The sequence below is a fragment of the Podarcis cretensis genome, assembly GCF_951804945.1.
Source record: "Podarcis cretensis genome assembly, chromosome: 14".
Lineage (NCBI taxonomy): Eukaryota > Metazoa > Chordata > Lepidosauria > Squamata > Lacertidae > Podarcis > Podarcis cretensis.
Window position 1 is genome coordinate 50,534,689 of NC_137183.1, and position 17,831 is coordinate 50,552,519.

General features: G+C 42.5%; 1 protein-coding gene across 6 annotated transcripts in view; it reads right to left on the bottom strand.

The window, feature by feature from the left end:
- Positions 1-17,831, bottom strand: part of CHLSN (cholesin) — a 153,147-nt gene that overhangs the window by 1,918 nt on the left and 133,398 nt on the right. For all 6 annotated transcript variants that reach the window (XM_079954038.1, XM_079954043.1, XM_079954041.1 and 3 more), the window contains one exon: positions 485-566. In XM_079954038.1, the coding sequence (XP_079810164.1) occupies positions 485-566 (82 nt within the window). The remainder of the gene's footprint in view (positions 1-484; positions 567-17,831) is intronic.

Sequence of the window (17,831 nt, forward strand, 5' to 3'; positions counted from 1 at the left end):
CATACCCAAACTGGAAACAGGGAGGGGTTAGGGGAAAGACGACATAGAACCACACACACAAAAAGGAGTGGAAACCTTGACAACACAGACTGTGGGAAAAGTTCAAAATGAAGTGTCAGAATGAAGGGTAGATTGCAGATAAAACAGAGGGTGGGAGACTTCACAAAAGGAAAGCCTCTAAAGAGAACTTTTTAGATCCAACTTCCTTTGACCTTAGGCTCACTCTGGAGCGCAGGATGCCTCCTCCCCTTGGAGAGGAGGTAAAAGGCTGTAAGTGACTCTGCTCAATCTGCATAGGAGGAGGTGCCTTGCCATGGGTTAGGAATATACAGCAGAAACTAACAAATTAATGATTAACTATGTGTGGTAGTTTGTTTTATCATTTAACATGCAACAAGACTTTTGCTCAGCCCCGTGACTATATAAAGATGGACATTTTGCTACTGTTTAAAGGGCGGGGGGCGGAGAGGGCACCAGAACATACCTTGTCTTTTTCATACATGTGTAAAAGAAGCCAAGTTTGCCTTGTCTTCTGAAACTTCCACTCTTTGGGACTTTCAGACCAGCTGAAAGAAGAGAAATAAATTGAAGTAATTCAACATTATAATATATATAAAAAAGAAAATCATAGAATCATAGAATCATAGAGTTGGAAGAGACCACAAGGGCCATCGAGTCCAACCCCCTGCCAAGCAGGAAACACCATCAGAGCATTCCTGACATATGGTTGTCAAGCCTCTGCTTAAATACCTCCAAAGAAGGAGACTCCACCACACTCCTTGGCAACAAATTCCACTGAACGTCTGTTTCTCATGCAACCTTAAATGAGAGCCTCAAACCTTCCAAAACCATACCTTAGTTTAATCAGAGATTGCACTAGGGAGGGGGGAAACCACTGGTGAACACAGAGATTGGGAGGATAGAAGCATGTGAAAAGTACCTTTCCTTCAAGTAACCACAGGCTCAGCAACAGTGTTGGGAGGAAAACTCCTCTGGTGCCGCCCGAGAGTGCAGAAACAGTTCAGAAGTTTCAGTCTCTTTCCAGCTGTGTGAAATTCAAGGAGTTCAATTGCCAACACAGTTTGATTGGCGCTTTGTGTTTCCAGGTGTATGTGTTCATTTCTTGCCCCAAAGAGATGTGGACTTTTTAGCTGTTTTATTTTACACACTGTACATATTAAACTATTTGCAATATCTGCAAATGCTTTCCCAAATATCTCACTGGCAAACTTTAAATATACAGAAATAGTTCAAGGGTTTTAGGTGTCAACATGAAGCTGCTTTCTGTGCAATTGTTACAGAGTAAACATGGCCTAAAAGCTAATGCATGTTGCTGGAAATTGAGGCTGTATCCATGCTAAGGCTTTTTGCATTTAAGAAGAGCCTGCTGGAATTAGGCAATGGTCCATCAAGTCCAGAATCCTGCTCTCACAATAGCCAACCAGGTGCCTGTAGGAAAACCGCAAGCAGGATTTCAGCACAAGAGCACTGTCTCTTCCTGTGGTTTCCAACAACTGCTCTTCAGAAGCATTGCTGCAGTTGCAGAGGCAGAGCACAACCATCATGGAGCCTTCTCCTCCACTGATTTGTCTGATCTTATTTCAAAGCCATCTCTGCCTCCTGTGTGAGTTTCACAGTTTAACCATGTGCTATGTACACGGATTGAACAGAACTGATTTTCCTGTATGCACTTTTGTTTAACTTTGCCCACGTATGAGCACCTTCAGCCTTAAGCTTCCCAAATCTATCTTGACATTTCCCATTCACACTAGTGGGCAATGCTTGATGGGCTATATTAGGATGGTAGGCCCTTGTCCTGCCCCTCAATTACTGCTTTCTCTGTTAGAGAAACCTGAGGTCCTTTGAGGGCATGTGCATGGGTGGAAGGAGGTACCTTCACTCTCTAGACCAGGGGTCAGCAAACTTTTTCAGCAGGGGGCCGGTTCACTGTCCCTCAGACCTTGTGGGGGCCGGACTATATTCTGGGGGAAAAAATAATGCCCCACAAATAACCCAGAGATGCATTCTAAATAAAGGGACACATTCTACTCATGTAAAAACACTTTGATTCCCAGACCATCTGTGGGCCAGATTTAGAAGGTGATTGGGCCGGATCCGGCCCCTGGGCCTTAGTTTGCCTACCCATGCTCTAGACCCTTTCCTCCCCACACACAGAAAGCAGAGGGGATGGCTTAGAGGAGGTTGCCTTCAACAGCCATTGTAAATCTGCACAAAACCTACGGTATGTATTACAAATAAAATAAGAAGCATGACTCTCTCTCTCTCAACTGAAGTTGAACTCTCATTACAAAATATTCTAGTATAGATTTTTTTGTCTATATTATCGGTGTGTGAGAGAGGATGGTGAAATGTAAAACTTAAAGATACGAAACTTTAAAATTGAATGTTCCTACAGCCTCAACCACTATTTTGTAGATGTATGGGTGCAAGGAAGATCTAGTGTATGATTCTTCACTTGACATAGTAATAATAAACTCAAAAATAAATTGGAAAGGGAATTCTGCAAGAGTGCTAATATAGTTCAAACGCTGTCAAGTCTGATACACTGAAACAGACCACAAATTAAATTTGTTCTACCCTAGTGAATAAATTGCTCAGTGAACTCAGAATAATTGCAAGATTTGGCCAGGAGGGCTTTGTGAGAACTAAATATAAAAATATCCGCTTCCTTTTCTAGACTCAAAAGTCCCTAAAATTATCAGAAAATGGGTTGATTGGGCTGCATTTTCAGCCAGAGCACTTACACAATACAATCAATGTATATCTATCTTAAATAACAATGGGAACAATGAGGAAAGAAATATATAATATAGCACAAAAAATAGCTTCAGAACACTAACTGAATTCAAAGTTTGAAAAGTCTTTGGCATAGCCCCTTAGACACTATATCCTAATTAAGCCAGAGTATGTGTATCTGAAATAAATGCATATACTTCCCCAGCTTCCACCTTTCTGTCTTTTGCCTTGTGTAGAATGTTATACAGTGGTACCTTGGGTTACATACGCTTCAGGTTACAGACTCCGCTAACCCAGAAATAGTGCTTCAGGTTAAGAACTTTGCTTCAGGATGAGAACACAAATCGTGCTCCAGCGGTGCAGCGGCAGCGGGAGGCCCCATTAGCTAAAGTGGTGCTTCAGGTTAAGAACAGTTTCAGGTTAATTACGGACCGCCGGAACGAATTAAGTACTTAACCCGTGGTACCACTGTACTGTAAGCTTATCGGGGTCTGTAAGGTGCCATACACAACAAACTCTCTCTCTCCAACAGCAGCTCCAACAACAGCTCTACTACTGAATCAATAAGTTGCAAAAGCCACAATTTATTGGACATATGTAAGCCTCCAGGTGTGTCCAAAATAAATTTTCAAGCAGAGCAGTCTTGCAAATGTCAATCACTGCAACCCTTCATTTCAATATTGAGCTTGGAATTCAAAGCAAAGATTAACAGGGAACCTTTTTGGGCCCATGGGCGCATTTGAAATTTTGAAAAAGGGCCATCAGCGTTGGTCACAAAATGGCTGTTGTGGGACTGTGGCATAACACAAAATGGCTGTGACATATAAAAGAGCAGAATAAAAGACAGAACTACGAGGTGGTGCAGGTGTGCCCCCCTCCATCGGGCAAAGAGGCACGTACATCTCTGCACTTGCTCACAGAGTGAAAAGATTTGCTCCTACCCTCTGTTTAGAACAGAAGAAAAAGTGAGTATCCAATCTTGTTAAGTTATGCCACCTTTCAGCCAAGAAGGCTGCCAAGAATAAACAGATCCATGAAAATACATACAAACGATACAATACAAATCTTGACATCCAACCAACGATGGACATGTCTAAGCAAAGTGCCTCACACTGCAAATAGATTCTGGAGGCTTTCTGCTTTCTTCTGACCCCCCTGCAAATATAGCTCCTGGTACGGTGGGAATGGGGATTCAGACTCTTGTTGTTACTGCAAAAAGAAGGGCATAAAGGGCATAAAAAAAGCATGAATGCTGAATATAAACCTTCTACCTTCTGTGATTAGTAACTGCAGCAGTAGCTACTAGGTCCAATCTTAAGAGAAAGACCCGGACACAGTAAACCAAGGAAATTTAACAGGGAAATGATTACATTACCATGTCAGCATGACTCCTAACACCCACCTCCTTCAACTGGAAGTCATTTAGCTTATCGGCTGCCCATGTGTGTGGCATTATTGTGCAAACACTGCGTAAAACCTACATGTGGGTTTGGGAGAAAGCCAGCTGCTCCATCAGACACCTATGCACTGAGCATCATGTCCAAACAGGGGCATGCAAACGACTGATAAGGTTGCCATATGAGAGGTGTGCCCCAATCTCATTGCATGGATCAGTCCTGTGTTAATTTGTGTCCCCACTACATATGATACGATATTGTCAGAGCTGCCTCTAGGTCCCAGCTCACAGAGGACCAACGCTAGGCTGTAGTTATGTACAAAAGTCTTTATTGAGATTCAGTTTCCATTTTAAAGCCGCAGCGTGCAGCTCTACGTCTCGACCTTAGACCGGCGAAGTCCCGTCTGAGTCTCCTCCCCTTCCACACCAGTTTAAGACCCTCGCCTTGCTCCACCTCTTCCTAAGTTCCTTTCTCCTCTGGGCCCTCCTGCCCGCTAGGGTCTCATCCTTCCTGGACTCCTCTGACGCTGACCCTGACGATTCTTGCCCCTCCTTCCGGTGGGCTTTAGGACCTGGTTCCCTATCCGGGCTACCTTCTGTGCCGCTCGCCTGTACCTTTGAACTTGGCGCGCGCGCCCAGCCTGCAACTTTCCTCTTGACCGTTAACTCGCTTTCCGATGGAGGCGTGGTCAACCCTGACTCATCTTCTCTCGCTGGTGGTGCATATGTGGGCTCTGACACCTGGGACTCCTCCCCCCCACTACGCTCTGGTGGGGAAGCTGGTCCTGATTTCCAACTGCTGCTCTGGGAGTCCCCGCTGGCCCCTTGCTTCTGGGGTGTCCCCCTTGGGTCGCCCCTTGCCCTGCCCATCGGCGCCCCCTTCTGTGAATCTTCCGATTCGCTGGAGAGGCTCATGGAATCTATCGGGCTGCTGTCATATTCTCCTACGCTGCCCTCAGATTGCTCCCCCTCGCTCTCCATCTCCTCTCCTCCCTGCGCTCCCGCTGAGTCCCTGACAGATATGATAATCTTTATTGTCATTGTCCCATACAGAACAACGAAATTGAAAAAAATCTACATCAGACATTCAAAAACCAACAAACCTGCTATCCCAGCCTGGCTGTGCAGAATTAGTAAAGCCATTATCTGCATAGCATTAAAATATTTATCAGACTACTTATTTTTATTCTGTGCTGACTATGAGACAATGCAGATGTGCTAATAGTTCTGTCCAGATGTCCATGTTATCTTACACCTAATTCTGGTCAGCTTCAGGGTTGAGGTCAGCACTGATTAGGCAACACTGCAACATGAAAGAGGAAAAGCAACTTATTTTCATTTCCCTCCCACAACGAACATCTTGGGGGGTAGCTGCGGAGGGGAAAGTGGGCCCCAACTGCTGGCACGAGTATCGCTCAAGCATGCGGGATCATTTACAAACAGGGTGGCTAATCCCTCTCATTTATACACATTTTTTTAAAACAACCACCAGGCGATGGATATGTTACCAGCCTCAGGGGAATGTAAAAAAAAAAGAGAGAGAGAGGCATAATACTGTCTCATTTTCTTCTTCCCCCGCAATACCACAATGTCACAAACTGTCTGATACATGCATTAAAAATATTCTTGGTGGGGAGCAGATCTGAGCTTGGCTAAGCCTGACAGCTTATTTTGGATGTTTCCAACGGATTAGAGGGTTTTCTGGTTGGTTTCATTTTTTATTTATTTTTCATTTGGAGAGGATTCCACCCTCCCCCCTTCTTCCTGGCCTCATTTGAGTTTTAAGAGGAAAAACAACATGGAAGAATATGGGAGGGGAAAGTGCTCTCATTAAAACACCCAAAACCAAACTATTTGCTCATGTCACATATTATGTATCTGAACAGCTTCTAAGGTCCCAAGTGCTGTAGTGTCCCCTCATTCGGCTTCACCATTTTCTCTTTGAAATCTCAAAAGATGACTTTTTAAACAAGCAAGTTAGTTTTTGCTTTTTTCATTTTACAATAATTTGCAGTGTCTAAGCAGTAGGTAGGATATAATATGCAGCTGGATAATGATGGTGACAGAAAAAGGCACAGGGAATACTTTGCACATCACAAAATCCTCACACAAAAGGTTCTTTTATGAAGGTGTTAATGTGCAATCTACACATAGCTCACCCCATGCAATGGTGTCACACATGAAAATGCCTCCCTCCCGGGTTAGAAGCCGCTTGTAACATGTGAAGTAGCCCATGTCTGTAGTCTGTCCCATGACAGGCATCCCAAGGCAAGTCACTCATCATAGAATCATAGAATCATAGAGTTGGAAGAGACCACAAGGGCCATTGAGTCCAACCCCCGGCCAAGCAGGAAACACCATCAGAGCACTCCTGACATATGGTTGTCAAGCCTCTGCTTAAAGACCTCCAAAGAAGGAGACTCCACCACACTCCTTGGCAGCAGATTCCACTGTCGAACAGCTCTTACTGTCAGGAAGTTCTTCCTAATGTTTAGGTGGAATCTTTTTTCTTGTAGTTTGGAACCATTGCTCCGTGTCCACTTCTCTGGAGCAGCAGAAAACAACCTTTCTCCCTCCTCTATGTGACATCCTTTTATATATTTGAACATGGCTATCATATCACCCCTTAACCTCCTCTTCTCCAGGCTAAACATGCCCAGCTCCCTCAGCCGTTCCTCATAAGGCATCGTTTCCAGGCCTTTGACCATTTTGGTTGCCCTCCTCTGGACACGTTCCAGTTTGTCAGTGTCCTTCTTGAACTGTGGTGCCCAGAACTGGACACAGTACTCCAGGTGAGGTCTGACCAGAGCAGAATACAGTGGCACTATTACTTCCCTTGATCTAGATGCAATACTCCTATTGATGCAGCCCAGAATTGCATTGGCTTTTTTAGCTGCGGCGTCACACTCCTTCTGCCTTGGCTCTTCCTGCCCCCACCCAACTGCAATATGGGATAATAGTGACCTAGCTTACAAGGTTGTTGTAAAGGACAACATAATATATGAAAAGTGCTTTGAACACTCACCCCAAAGCACTATATAAATGCTATTACAGATTGTTCCCTAAAATGCAGTGTCACAGGAGAAATTTGGCTTATATGTACAGTGGAAACTCGTGTTATGTACTGTCCTCCTTGCGAACACTGCGGATTACGAGCTCCACTAACCTGGAAGTAGATGCCCCTTGTTGCGAACTTTGCCCCAGGATGCGAGCAGAAGTCACACGCCAGCAGTGCAGCAGGCAGCATTAGTGAAAGCGCGCCTCATGTTATGAGTGGTTTCGGGTTACAAATGGACCTCCGGAATGGATTAAGTTCGTAACCAGAGGTACCGCTGTACAGTATGTACTGGCTAAACATTCCCCCATTGGCTAGCAAGAGTAAACTTACACCTTAATAACTTTTAACATATTTTATTGTTGTACTGTGTATTTTGGGTCTATGGACTGCAATGAAGCACTGTGTGTGTGTGTGTGTGTTAGGTGCTCAAAATCACACCTTCAGTCCATTGTCACAATGGTGAGACACAACAGCACCCTGTGCAATGTAAGCGCAGGAACACCTCCCAGAATCTTTCAGAACAAGGAGTTTGGCTGAAGAGCTTCTGAACTACTCCTTTCCAGCCATGCAGGAGGATGAGGAGAATGTGTGTTAGCCTGGAAGGTGGTTAGGCTTGTTCATGTCTTGCTAAACCTTTACATACAAATGCAGCCAACAAATCCTAAGATACTTTTGATACTAACCCAGGTAGTATCAAACTTGTCTACACACAATCTCTAGCAAAGATATTCTATCCAACAGAAACCTGTAGAAGAACGTTAATAATCAGACGCTGTCTGATGTTGTCATTACAAGATCTAATGTAGCATTATAATATGAGCATCTTGCCATCAGTATGACATTACAGCAAAATTATTAAGATAACTTTCTGAAGTGTTTCTGCTGTATCATAAAAAACACCACTCAAGTTAAAACTGAGTAAAAAGAACAGAGGAACTATAAAACAACTGGAGATCTGAAACTCTTCAGATGACTTTGGGTGTTGCTAGGATGCCAAAGACCAGATTACAACCAGGCACATTTCGTAAGGAACTTGTGCTGTTTACTCTCATGCTTGGTCTATTTTAAGAGATTTGAAACTGGGTAGCTGTTAGAAGGTGCATCACCCTGATTAAGACTTACTGGTAATCAGGCACAGCCTAATATGAATGAACAGATGTTTCTAATAAAATTTTAGGCTGTGTATTCTTCTATTAGTCAGTCCTTCCTCCACCATAATGGACAAGGGGAAAACTAGGGATTATAATGGTAAAAAGAGAAAGCAGCCAGTTCTTGCATCTTCATGAAGGCAAATTTTGCAGAAATGCATTCAAGTGAAATACTTTAACAATGTCATTATCAACTCTAGTTCATATGGAAGATGGTAAATTTGCTGCAGGACCCTTATTTATAGCAAAACCCCAAGCATGTTTACTCAGACTCCACAAAACTTACCCTATACAAGTGTGTTTGTGGCTTTAGACTTTTAACCTGCTCTGTATCCTGAGAGTTAGGACAAATTTTAACAACTTATTTGGTGATAAGCAGCATGCATTCTTTAAGAATGCAGAACAGAAATGATAATATTTTTGTACTGACAGCTGCTGCTGCTTTATTTATAAAAAAATTACCACTTAACAAAAATATCTAAGAAGTTTACATAAAAGCACAATCTTAAATAACATTTCCTAAAAATTAGATAAAAACAAAATGCAGCCGATTCTTACAAATAAAACTGAGCCATATATAAAACAAAGAAATTAAAAACTAAGAGTGCAGGAAAACCTGGGTATAAATAAAAGTTTTAAAGTATCATTTAATGGTCATTACTGTCTCTGCCTCACAAATTACCTGAAAGAGGGTGTTCTAGAGGATTGAATGTATCAACACGAAGGCCTGCTTCTGTGTTGTCACCAAGTGATAATTTGTTGGTTGTGGTACAGCAGGGACGTCCAACTCCCAAGAGACTGCAATCTACTCCCAGAATAAAAAACCGGCACTGATTGATCTACCCATGGGGCAGGGGTGGGGGGCAAAACTGTTGAGCTTCTTTTCGGGGGCCAGGCTACAATTGTTGAGCTTTTTTGGGGGGGGGACGGGCCAAAATTGTTGGGCTTTTTTGGTGTGGGCACCACAGTTCTTCTGCTTTTAGGGGGGGTACACCATAGATCACCTCAGGTTACAGACGCTTCAGGTTACAGACTCCACTAACCCAGAAACAGTACCTCGGGTTAAGAACTTTGCTTCAGGATGAGAACAGAAATCGTGCTCTGGCAGTGCAGCGGCAGCAGGAAGCCCCATTAGCTAAAGTGGTGCTTCAGGTTAAGAACAGTTTCAGGTTAAGAACGGACCTCCGGAACCAATTAAGTACATAACCAGAGGTTCCACTGTACACTCCGCCGCTCTCATCTCACCTCTGATACAGCACTTAGGCATGCCGTTGCGGGGAAGAGGAGGACGGGCACCAGGAACGGTCTACCAACGCCCGATCACATGGGTAGACCAGCATGCCCAGGGATCTGTGAAGCCTCCTGCTGGAGTGAAGTTGATGCAGCCTGCTGCCAGGGGCTTCATACACACCAGCGTGGCAGGGCGCCAGCCCCGGTGGCTGAGCAATGAGAGGTCAAGATGGCGTGCACATGGATGCTCTTTCCCCCTGCATAGGAAAATGAGCCCGCGATCTACCACTATCACCTGAGGATCAACCTGTCGATCGAGGTTGACCGGTTGGACATCCCTGTGGTACAGCAGGGTCTCCTGAAAAGATCTTAAAGGTGCAAACAACCTGGGACCAGGATAACTAGCAGGCCACCTTCCATGGTACAGATCAGACCAATCTTGAATTTTCTGCAACCCTGAATGTGGCTTGTTAGCTTTTGAGGCAACTTTTAAAGCAACTTTTAGCCACGGCAACTGATGGAAAGTTCTGAGTCGCTCAAAACTTGGTGCACTTCAGCATCAACAAAACATTGTTCAAAAACACAATGGCTCACCTATTTTGCATTTCTCTTTCACTTCCCAAGCAAAATGGGACAAACAAGGAACTCAGGCATGAATTCAAGAGAGCTTATGCTACATACGGATCTGGTCCTGCAATTATTTATTTAATGGAATTATGCACTGCCTTTCTGCCAAGGCACCCAATGTGATTTAGAATTCTGAAACACACACAAACACAAATTTAGAGTGACAGAGCTCTCTCAGGCCAACTGGGACCCATTAGTATGTGTGCTCCCTGGTCTGTTGCAGCCCCAGGGATGGTGGAAGAGGAACTGCCTCAACATCTCTTTCAGGTCCTTGATGGTTCTTCCAGGAGCTGATGGTATGTGTGCTCCCTGGCCTAGGCTCCTTCATTTCTCAAATTCCAAAATGTTAAGGTACAAAGAAAGTAATGCAGCAGACATTCATAAGAAATTTTCAAGCAGCCTGAAAGTTTATCGAAGAATTTAAAGACAAAAATATTCCCGAACTGAAAAGAGAAATCTCATCCCCCCCCAATCTTTGTTCCTGTGGCAGTGGCAGATGAACTCAGAAGAAAAAGAAGGAACACTTTGTACTAAGATATCTACATTTCTAAAACTAACTACACCTTTTCTGGCACCACCCCTTTAATGAAAAATGGAAGAAGTAATAATTGTATGAAAATTCTTCATGTATTTATAGATGTAATCTATTATTTGTACTCAGAAGTTGGGAAATTTTAATGACTCCCTAGAGCTGAATGATTAATAATCATGTTCAGCTGTTTTAAATTTAAATTTTATCTTTGGTTGACAAGCTTAAATGCTTCACTGGAACAAGGATGGACTAGTGTATTTCACAGGGCTGGGCCATAAACGAGGAGCTTTCATGTTTCCCTGGAGTAAGTCAGAGCTATTAATTCTTTACAAGACGTAGTATAAAACTGTTCAACAAGGAAAATGTTAGTAAATCACACTAAGTCAACAAATATTTTTTCAGATAAATTTTTATTTTACCCATTTGATTTGCCAACATGGTTTTAAAGTGTTTTACACCACTCCACACACTGAGCCTGTGTGCCACTTCCTGCAGAAAGTCGGCATGAGGAAAGGGTCGATGACTGGGGCAGCTCAGAGAAATATGTAAGCACCAGTGGCAAGACAGAGATCCCTCATTATTTAATAATTCACAATACATAACAATATGTACTGGAATGCAGAGAAAATGCAGCTGGAACCAGTATCTGCAAAGGAACACTTGGGCAAGGATCCAGAAAGAGAGATGCACTGTTTTTTGGGGATCTTGGCAGTGGGGTTGTTGTTTTTGTTTATGAGCTCTCTATAATCTGGACAAATTACTCTTTTAAATACTTGACCAACATTTGATTTATTAAATGGACAGCTCTCTCTCTCTTCCTCACACGTGCACACACTTACACATAGACCCCATATGTCAGAGTGGTGCCTGTTCTTTAAAGACTATAAATTTTTAAAGTTTTTTAAAAACCCCACTGGGCAATCTAAACCAGCCCCTTGGATTCTTGCCCAAGTTAGGGTCAAGGCACATGTGATGTGGGTGTTCTATAACTGGAACTCCCAGTATCTTTTTCTATTACAAAAATCTGCCAAGGGCAGTTGATGTGGGACACACCAGTTTGGATAAGGGCTACGTCTTTCCAGCTACTATTTGTAAATTAAAAAGCTGTTAAGAATCATAGCTATAGTATTCCCACATGAAGTGTGGTTTGACCCTCCTCTGGAAGAAAGAAAGAAAGAAAGAAAGAAAGAAAGAAAGAAAGGAAAGGAAAGAAAGAAATCACAGACTTGTAGAATTGGAAGGGACCACAAGGATCATTCTAGTCTAGGGGTAGGCAACCTAAGGCCTGGGGCCCGGATGCCGCCCAATCGCTGGATGGTCCGGGAATCAGCGTGTTTTTACATGAGTAGAATGTGTTCTTTTATTCAAAATGCATCTCTGGGTTATTTGTGGGGCCTCCCTAGTGTTTTCACATGAATAGAATGTGTGCTTTTATTTAAAATGCATCTCTGGGTTATTTGTGGGGCATAGGAATTTGTTCATATTTCCCCCAAAAATATAGTCTGGCCCACCACATGGTCTGAGGGACGGTGGAGCGGCCCACAGATGAAAAAGATTGCTGACCCCTGTTCTAGTCCAACCCCTTGCAATGCAGGAGTCTTTAACCCAATGTGGGGCTGAAACCCACAACCCTGAGATTAAGAGTCTCATGCTCTACCAACTGAGCTATCCCTCCAGTAATCAAAGTTCAGTATTTCATGTGGTTATGCTATAGCACAGGACAGTGAGATTCTGCCCTATTTCTCACTAATAACAGATAAGATAAACTAATGTCAAGACTGCAGTATGACCCTCATAGATGGAATGCACCTCCATATAAAAAGAAAATTTGCATACAGATAAGTAGATGTGATGGAGCTGGTTGTATGAAGGGGAAGAGGAGTCTGACGCAAATACGAAATGGCCATTTGTTAAGTGTCCCTGATTATGTTAAGTGTGTGAACACTCAAACTGAAGGTCAGTTTCTAGATTTAGCCAGATGCTGATTCATTTCCCTTTTGCGACATTTTCAAGTTTAGTAAAGAACTGTTCAGAGACACAGAAAATTCACATCAAATATGCTTAGCAGTTTCAGAGCTTCTTGCATTGTGCATAGTGCAAATGTCAATTAAACTAACATAATTACTACATATCCTGAAGTTTAATGAATTGCTAAGAAAATTCACTTACACCACATTTTTTTTTTTTTTTTGCTGGAAATGAGAATCATTAAGAAGGAAAGTATTTTGTTGGAATTAAATTTGCAAATTAAACTGCTATTTTGCAGGAAGGATTCAGGCAGAGAAATATGAGCTTTGTACGCAGATATTTAACACCTGTTACGTACTTTTATGTGCTGGAGGAAGTGCTCACAGCAGGATGGCTAGCTTCAATATTAATTCAGTTTTACAGCTGTTATATTTTATCTGAGAATGTTTATGATTAGATAAACTCATGGACCAGACTGAAGCGGGGGGAGGAAATACCAGATTATTGTATTTTTTTAAAAAATGAAGTCCAAATAAGGTAAGTTAATTTTGAAATGTCTAATAAAGAAACATGTAGTCACTTTTCAGACATCCTCAGAACCTCTTCTACTACAATTCATTTTCAATATAAGTTTATTCTTCTAGCCAGCAAACCTGCAGCAAAAGTACCAATAAAGCAATACAGATCATACATCCATAATACGAACCAAGAGCCATGAGGTAAGAGGGAGGTTACCAGAAACACCAACAAATTCAAATCCAGCTTGATTTCAAATTAAACCTCCAAATCACTACTACTATTTATAGTGATTCTATTTCAATATTTTTTCCCGATTTCCCCCCCAGCTAGTTAATAGAGGGCCACTCTGTGTGCTATACAGCCATTGCTGTCATTCAAATGAAACCAGACCACTTAAAGTAAATGTAAAAGTAAACATATATTATTATTTATTAAATTTATATATAGCCCTTCATCAAGAGACCCCAGGGCAGTTCACAGAATAAAATACAAGATAAAACACAAGTAAATAATTAAACCAAAACAACAGATCCACCTTGCCAGCATGTTGCAACTGACCTTAGGACTATTCAAAATAAAAACAAATTAAAACAGATCCCAGAGCTCAAGGACAAGCAACATTACACATCACCATCTTCACTCAGAATTCCTCTTTTACTACAGGAGAGCAAATGTAGCAAGATTGTGCCTTCTCCCTAACAGCCACAGGTGCCTTCAAGGAGGAAGAGCATTTGAGGAGTAGGGCTAGGTACGAGCTCTGAGTAAGACCTGCTTTTTTTAATCATGCAAAATTGTCTCATAACATGCTAAGGTTCTAATATAGTTTTGCTTAAAAGTCCCAACCTTGTGGAAGTATTTTTTTTAATGGACATACAGAACTAGCACCTGCTCTTAATCTGTTCTTATTTGCTTCTTTCTCCTGCTCATTTCTAATATGGCCTGCAGCATATTTATATCCTAAGGAAGGTCGCAAGATGATCTACAAATAAAGTCATCAGTTCTCTGGGAAAGAAGGTGCACTAGGGAGATGTGCAGTTTGTTCCTCACCAACAGGCCGTTAATTACACCCTTGTGCAATAAAGCCTTCAGTCCCTTCCCCCACCCCAGATGATCTCCGGTAAAGAACATGCTGTGCATGAATTGCTAGTTCTGTAGCTAGAAGGCTGTTGCTCCACTCTCAAGTTTAGGGGTCAAGGGGTTGTTCAACAGTGGATCTGCAGGGTGCGGCGGCTTAGCCTCTCCCCTTGAGAGGAGGCAAAAGGCTTCAGGGCTGGTCCTTCCTGTAGGTGGCATCATCCCTATCAAGAATATCCTTCAGCAGCATCTTCAAACAGAAATTCACAGTGCAAACGGTAAAACGATTTTTTTTAACCAAAGGTAAGATTACCAAGCTCAAATTTTAATGCACTCTCTAATGACAAACCTAGACAGCATCTTAAAAAGTAGAGACATCACCTTGCCAACAAAGGTCCGTATAGTAAAAGCTATGGTTTTCCCAGTAGTGATGTATGGAAGTGAGAGCTGGACCATCAAGAAGGCTGATCGCCGAAGAATTGATGCTTTTGAATTATGGTGCTGGAGGAGACTCTTGAGAGTCCCATGGACTGCAAGAAAATCAAACCTATCCATTCTTAAGGAAATCAGCCCTGAGTGCTCACTGGAAGGACAGATTATGAAGCTGAGGCTCCAATCCTTTGGCCACATCATGAGAAGAGAAGACTCCCTGGAAAAGACCCTGATGTTGGGAAAGATGGAGGGCACAAGGAGAAGGGGACGACAGAGGACGAGATGGTTGGACAGTGTTCTCAAAGCTTCTAACAAGAGTTTGACCGAACTGCAGCAGGCAGTGGAAGACAGGAGTGCCTGGCGTGCTCTGGTCCATGGGGTCACGAAGAGTCGGACACAACTAAACGACTAAACAACAAAAAAATGGTCTTAGTGGCTCCAGTGTTCCTACTACTAATCATATCTGGGCAACTGTGGCACATAGGGTTGCCATATTCCCAAAAATGAGTTTCCGGACAAAAAATAAGTCCAGGTTTTCCCGGGTGGTGAGCTTCAGCATCTCTTTTTCTAGAAAATAGCACTGGGAATATGGAAAAGGAAATGAAATGTAGGACACTGTCCTCAACCCTGGCATTTCTAGCCTTTCTGACTTAACCTGAGTAAATGATTTTTTGAGATCCAAGTCTTGATGGTGTTTTGCAAAACACATACTTTCTTGTACTTTGGCCTTAGGCCCCTCCTATTAGCAACAGAAACAACACCAGCTGACTCTGCAAGCAGCAGGTATTTTTCACGCAGAGACCTAAGGCATTATTATTATTATTATTCATACCATTCACTATTGTATGCTGCAACCCCAAAGAGTGTGTTTGAACCGAAAAAACTGCATAAATATTGTGACAGCTTTGCTGTATGCAGACACGATGGTAGGAGAGCAAGGTTGCAGACAATAAATAACTCAGCATCTCCAACAGTTAAACATGCATTCAGTTTGGTAATTTAATTTCCTGTGGCCCCATATTAATTGGATATCAGAAAATGGGAAACAAATCTGGTAACAAGTATAAAGAAAGATTAGTTTCTTATTTTTCTGGTTATTTTAAAAATGAGATACTACTTAAGCACAAAGAGCTACTTTAGGAGCACATAGTGGAATTTTTGAAGATAACTTCTACAAGTACCATTGAAATGAATGGGTGTGTGCAAGAACACTACTCTGCAGGAGAACTTCTTTGACTATTTTTCTTTCAAAAGCAACCCACCACTCTATGCACATGAGGTGAGTCGCCAGCTTCTCAGATACTATAATAATAATAATAATAATAATAATAATAATAATAATAATAATTTTATTTATACCCCGCCCATTTGGCTGGATTTCCCCAGCCACTCTGGGCGGCCTCCAACAAAATATTAAAAATACATTAAAGCATCAGACATTAAAAACTTCCCTAAACAGGGCTGCCTTCAGATGTCTTCTAAAAGTCAGATAGTTGTTTATTTCCTTGACATCTGATGGGAGGGCGTTCCACAGGGCGGGTGCCACTACCGAGAAGGCCCTCTGCCTGGTTCCCTGTAACTTTGTTTCTCGCAGTGAGGGAACAGCCAGAAGGCCCTCGGAGCTGGACCTCAGTGTGAATCTGCCCACTTAGGCTGGTCAATGGTTCTCCCTCATCAGAAAGGTTCAGGCTCAGTAAATACCGTATTTTTCGCTCTATAACACGCACCAGACCATAACACGCATGTAGTTTTTAGAGGAGGAAAACAAGAAAAAAAAATGTTCTAAACGAAACAGTGGATGTATGATTTTTGTGGTTCATGCTGTGGCCACAGACATGTGATCTGACAGTGAGTTTGGAGTAGCCCAATGCAAAAATCCTGAGGATCCATGTGGATCCATGCTTTGTAACCACGTTTTTGATCCACGGCAACCCCAGGCAACAGTGGGTGCGTGATTTTTTTGGTGCAAGATGTAGCCATGGACATGCTATGTGATCTGATGGTGAATTTGGGGTGACCCAGTGCAAAAATCCTGAGGATCCATGTGGATCCGTGCTTTGTAACCACATTTTAAGTGGGGAGGGAAGGAAAAGCACTCAAGGGACAAGGAGCACGCATGGGGTGTGTGGATACTGCTAATAATGCTATTTAGCGAGCTGAGTGGGGAGGAGAGAGGGACAGAGAGCCTGCTTGCTTTAAAGGAGCCAACCAGACAGGAGCCGCTTACACTTGTGTAAGCGGCTCCTCTCCTCTCCCGCTTTGCTCCTTTAAAGAAGCAGGCTCTCTGTCCCTCTCTCCTCCCCACTCAGCGGCTCTTCTCCCGCTTTGCTGTTTCAAAACGAGCCACGGAGGAGGGAAGGAAGGGGAACCATGGATCCTCTGCTCATGACTGCAGCAGATCCCCCCCGCCACCCGTAGGCATTCACTCCATAACACGCACAGACATTTTCCCTTACTTTCTAGGAGGAAAAAAGTGAGTGTTATGGTGCAAAAAATACGGTAATCTGTGTAAGGAGAATCCATCCAGCTATTGGTAATCAGGACCCTTAGCTTTGTTTTGTTTCTTTACAAAAATGATTTATTTCAATAATCCAGTGGTGATACCAAATGAAAGGAAGTTTGTCCAAAATTACTGACTATATTTTATAAAGTGTGTCTACTTCTCCAGTCCCTCCCTTCAAAGGAGTGTTAGGGTTGATTCATATATAGCTTTACTGTTCACTGTATTGTACTACTTACATGGGGATTGCTAATCTCTTTTGTAAAAGAAAAGCACCAGTACACAAAATTATTTTGCAGTGAACTTGAGGCAAAATATACTGAAATTGGATATTAGGATTTACAGCAGATTGCTAACTTCTTAGTTAAGAAAACACTAGTTTATCCTTACTTCTTAGACTAGAACATAAGTTTTCTTGAAACAAGTATTAAAGAAAATGTTGATAGATTCAAGTGTAATAAACTGACATCTTTCACAAGAAGCTCCTCACTGACGAACTTGAGTTGAGAAAGGTCAGTAGAACAAAAAAAATTTATGTTCTCAGAGGCAGAGAAAGCAGTCCCACAGGGGCCCAAAATTTTGATAGAAGT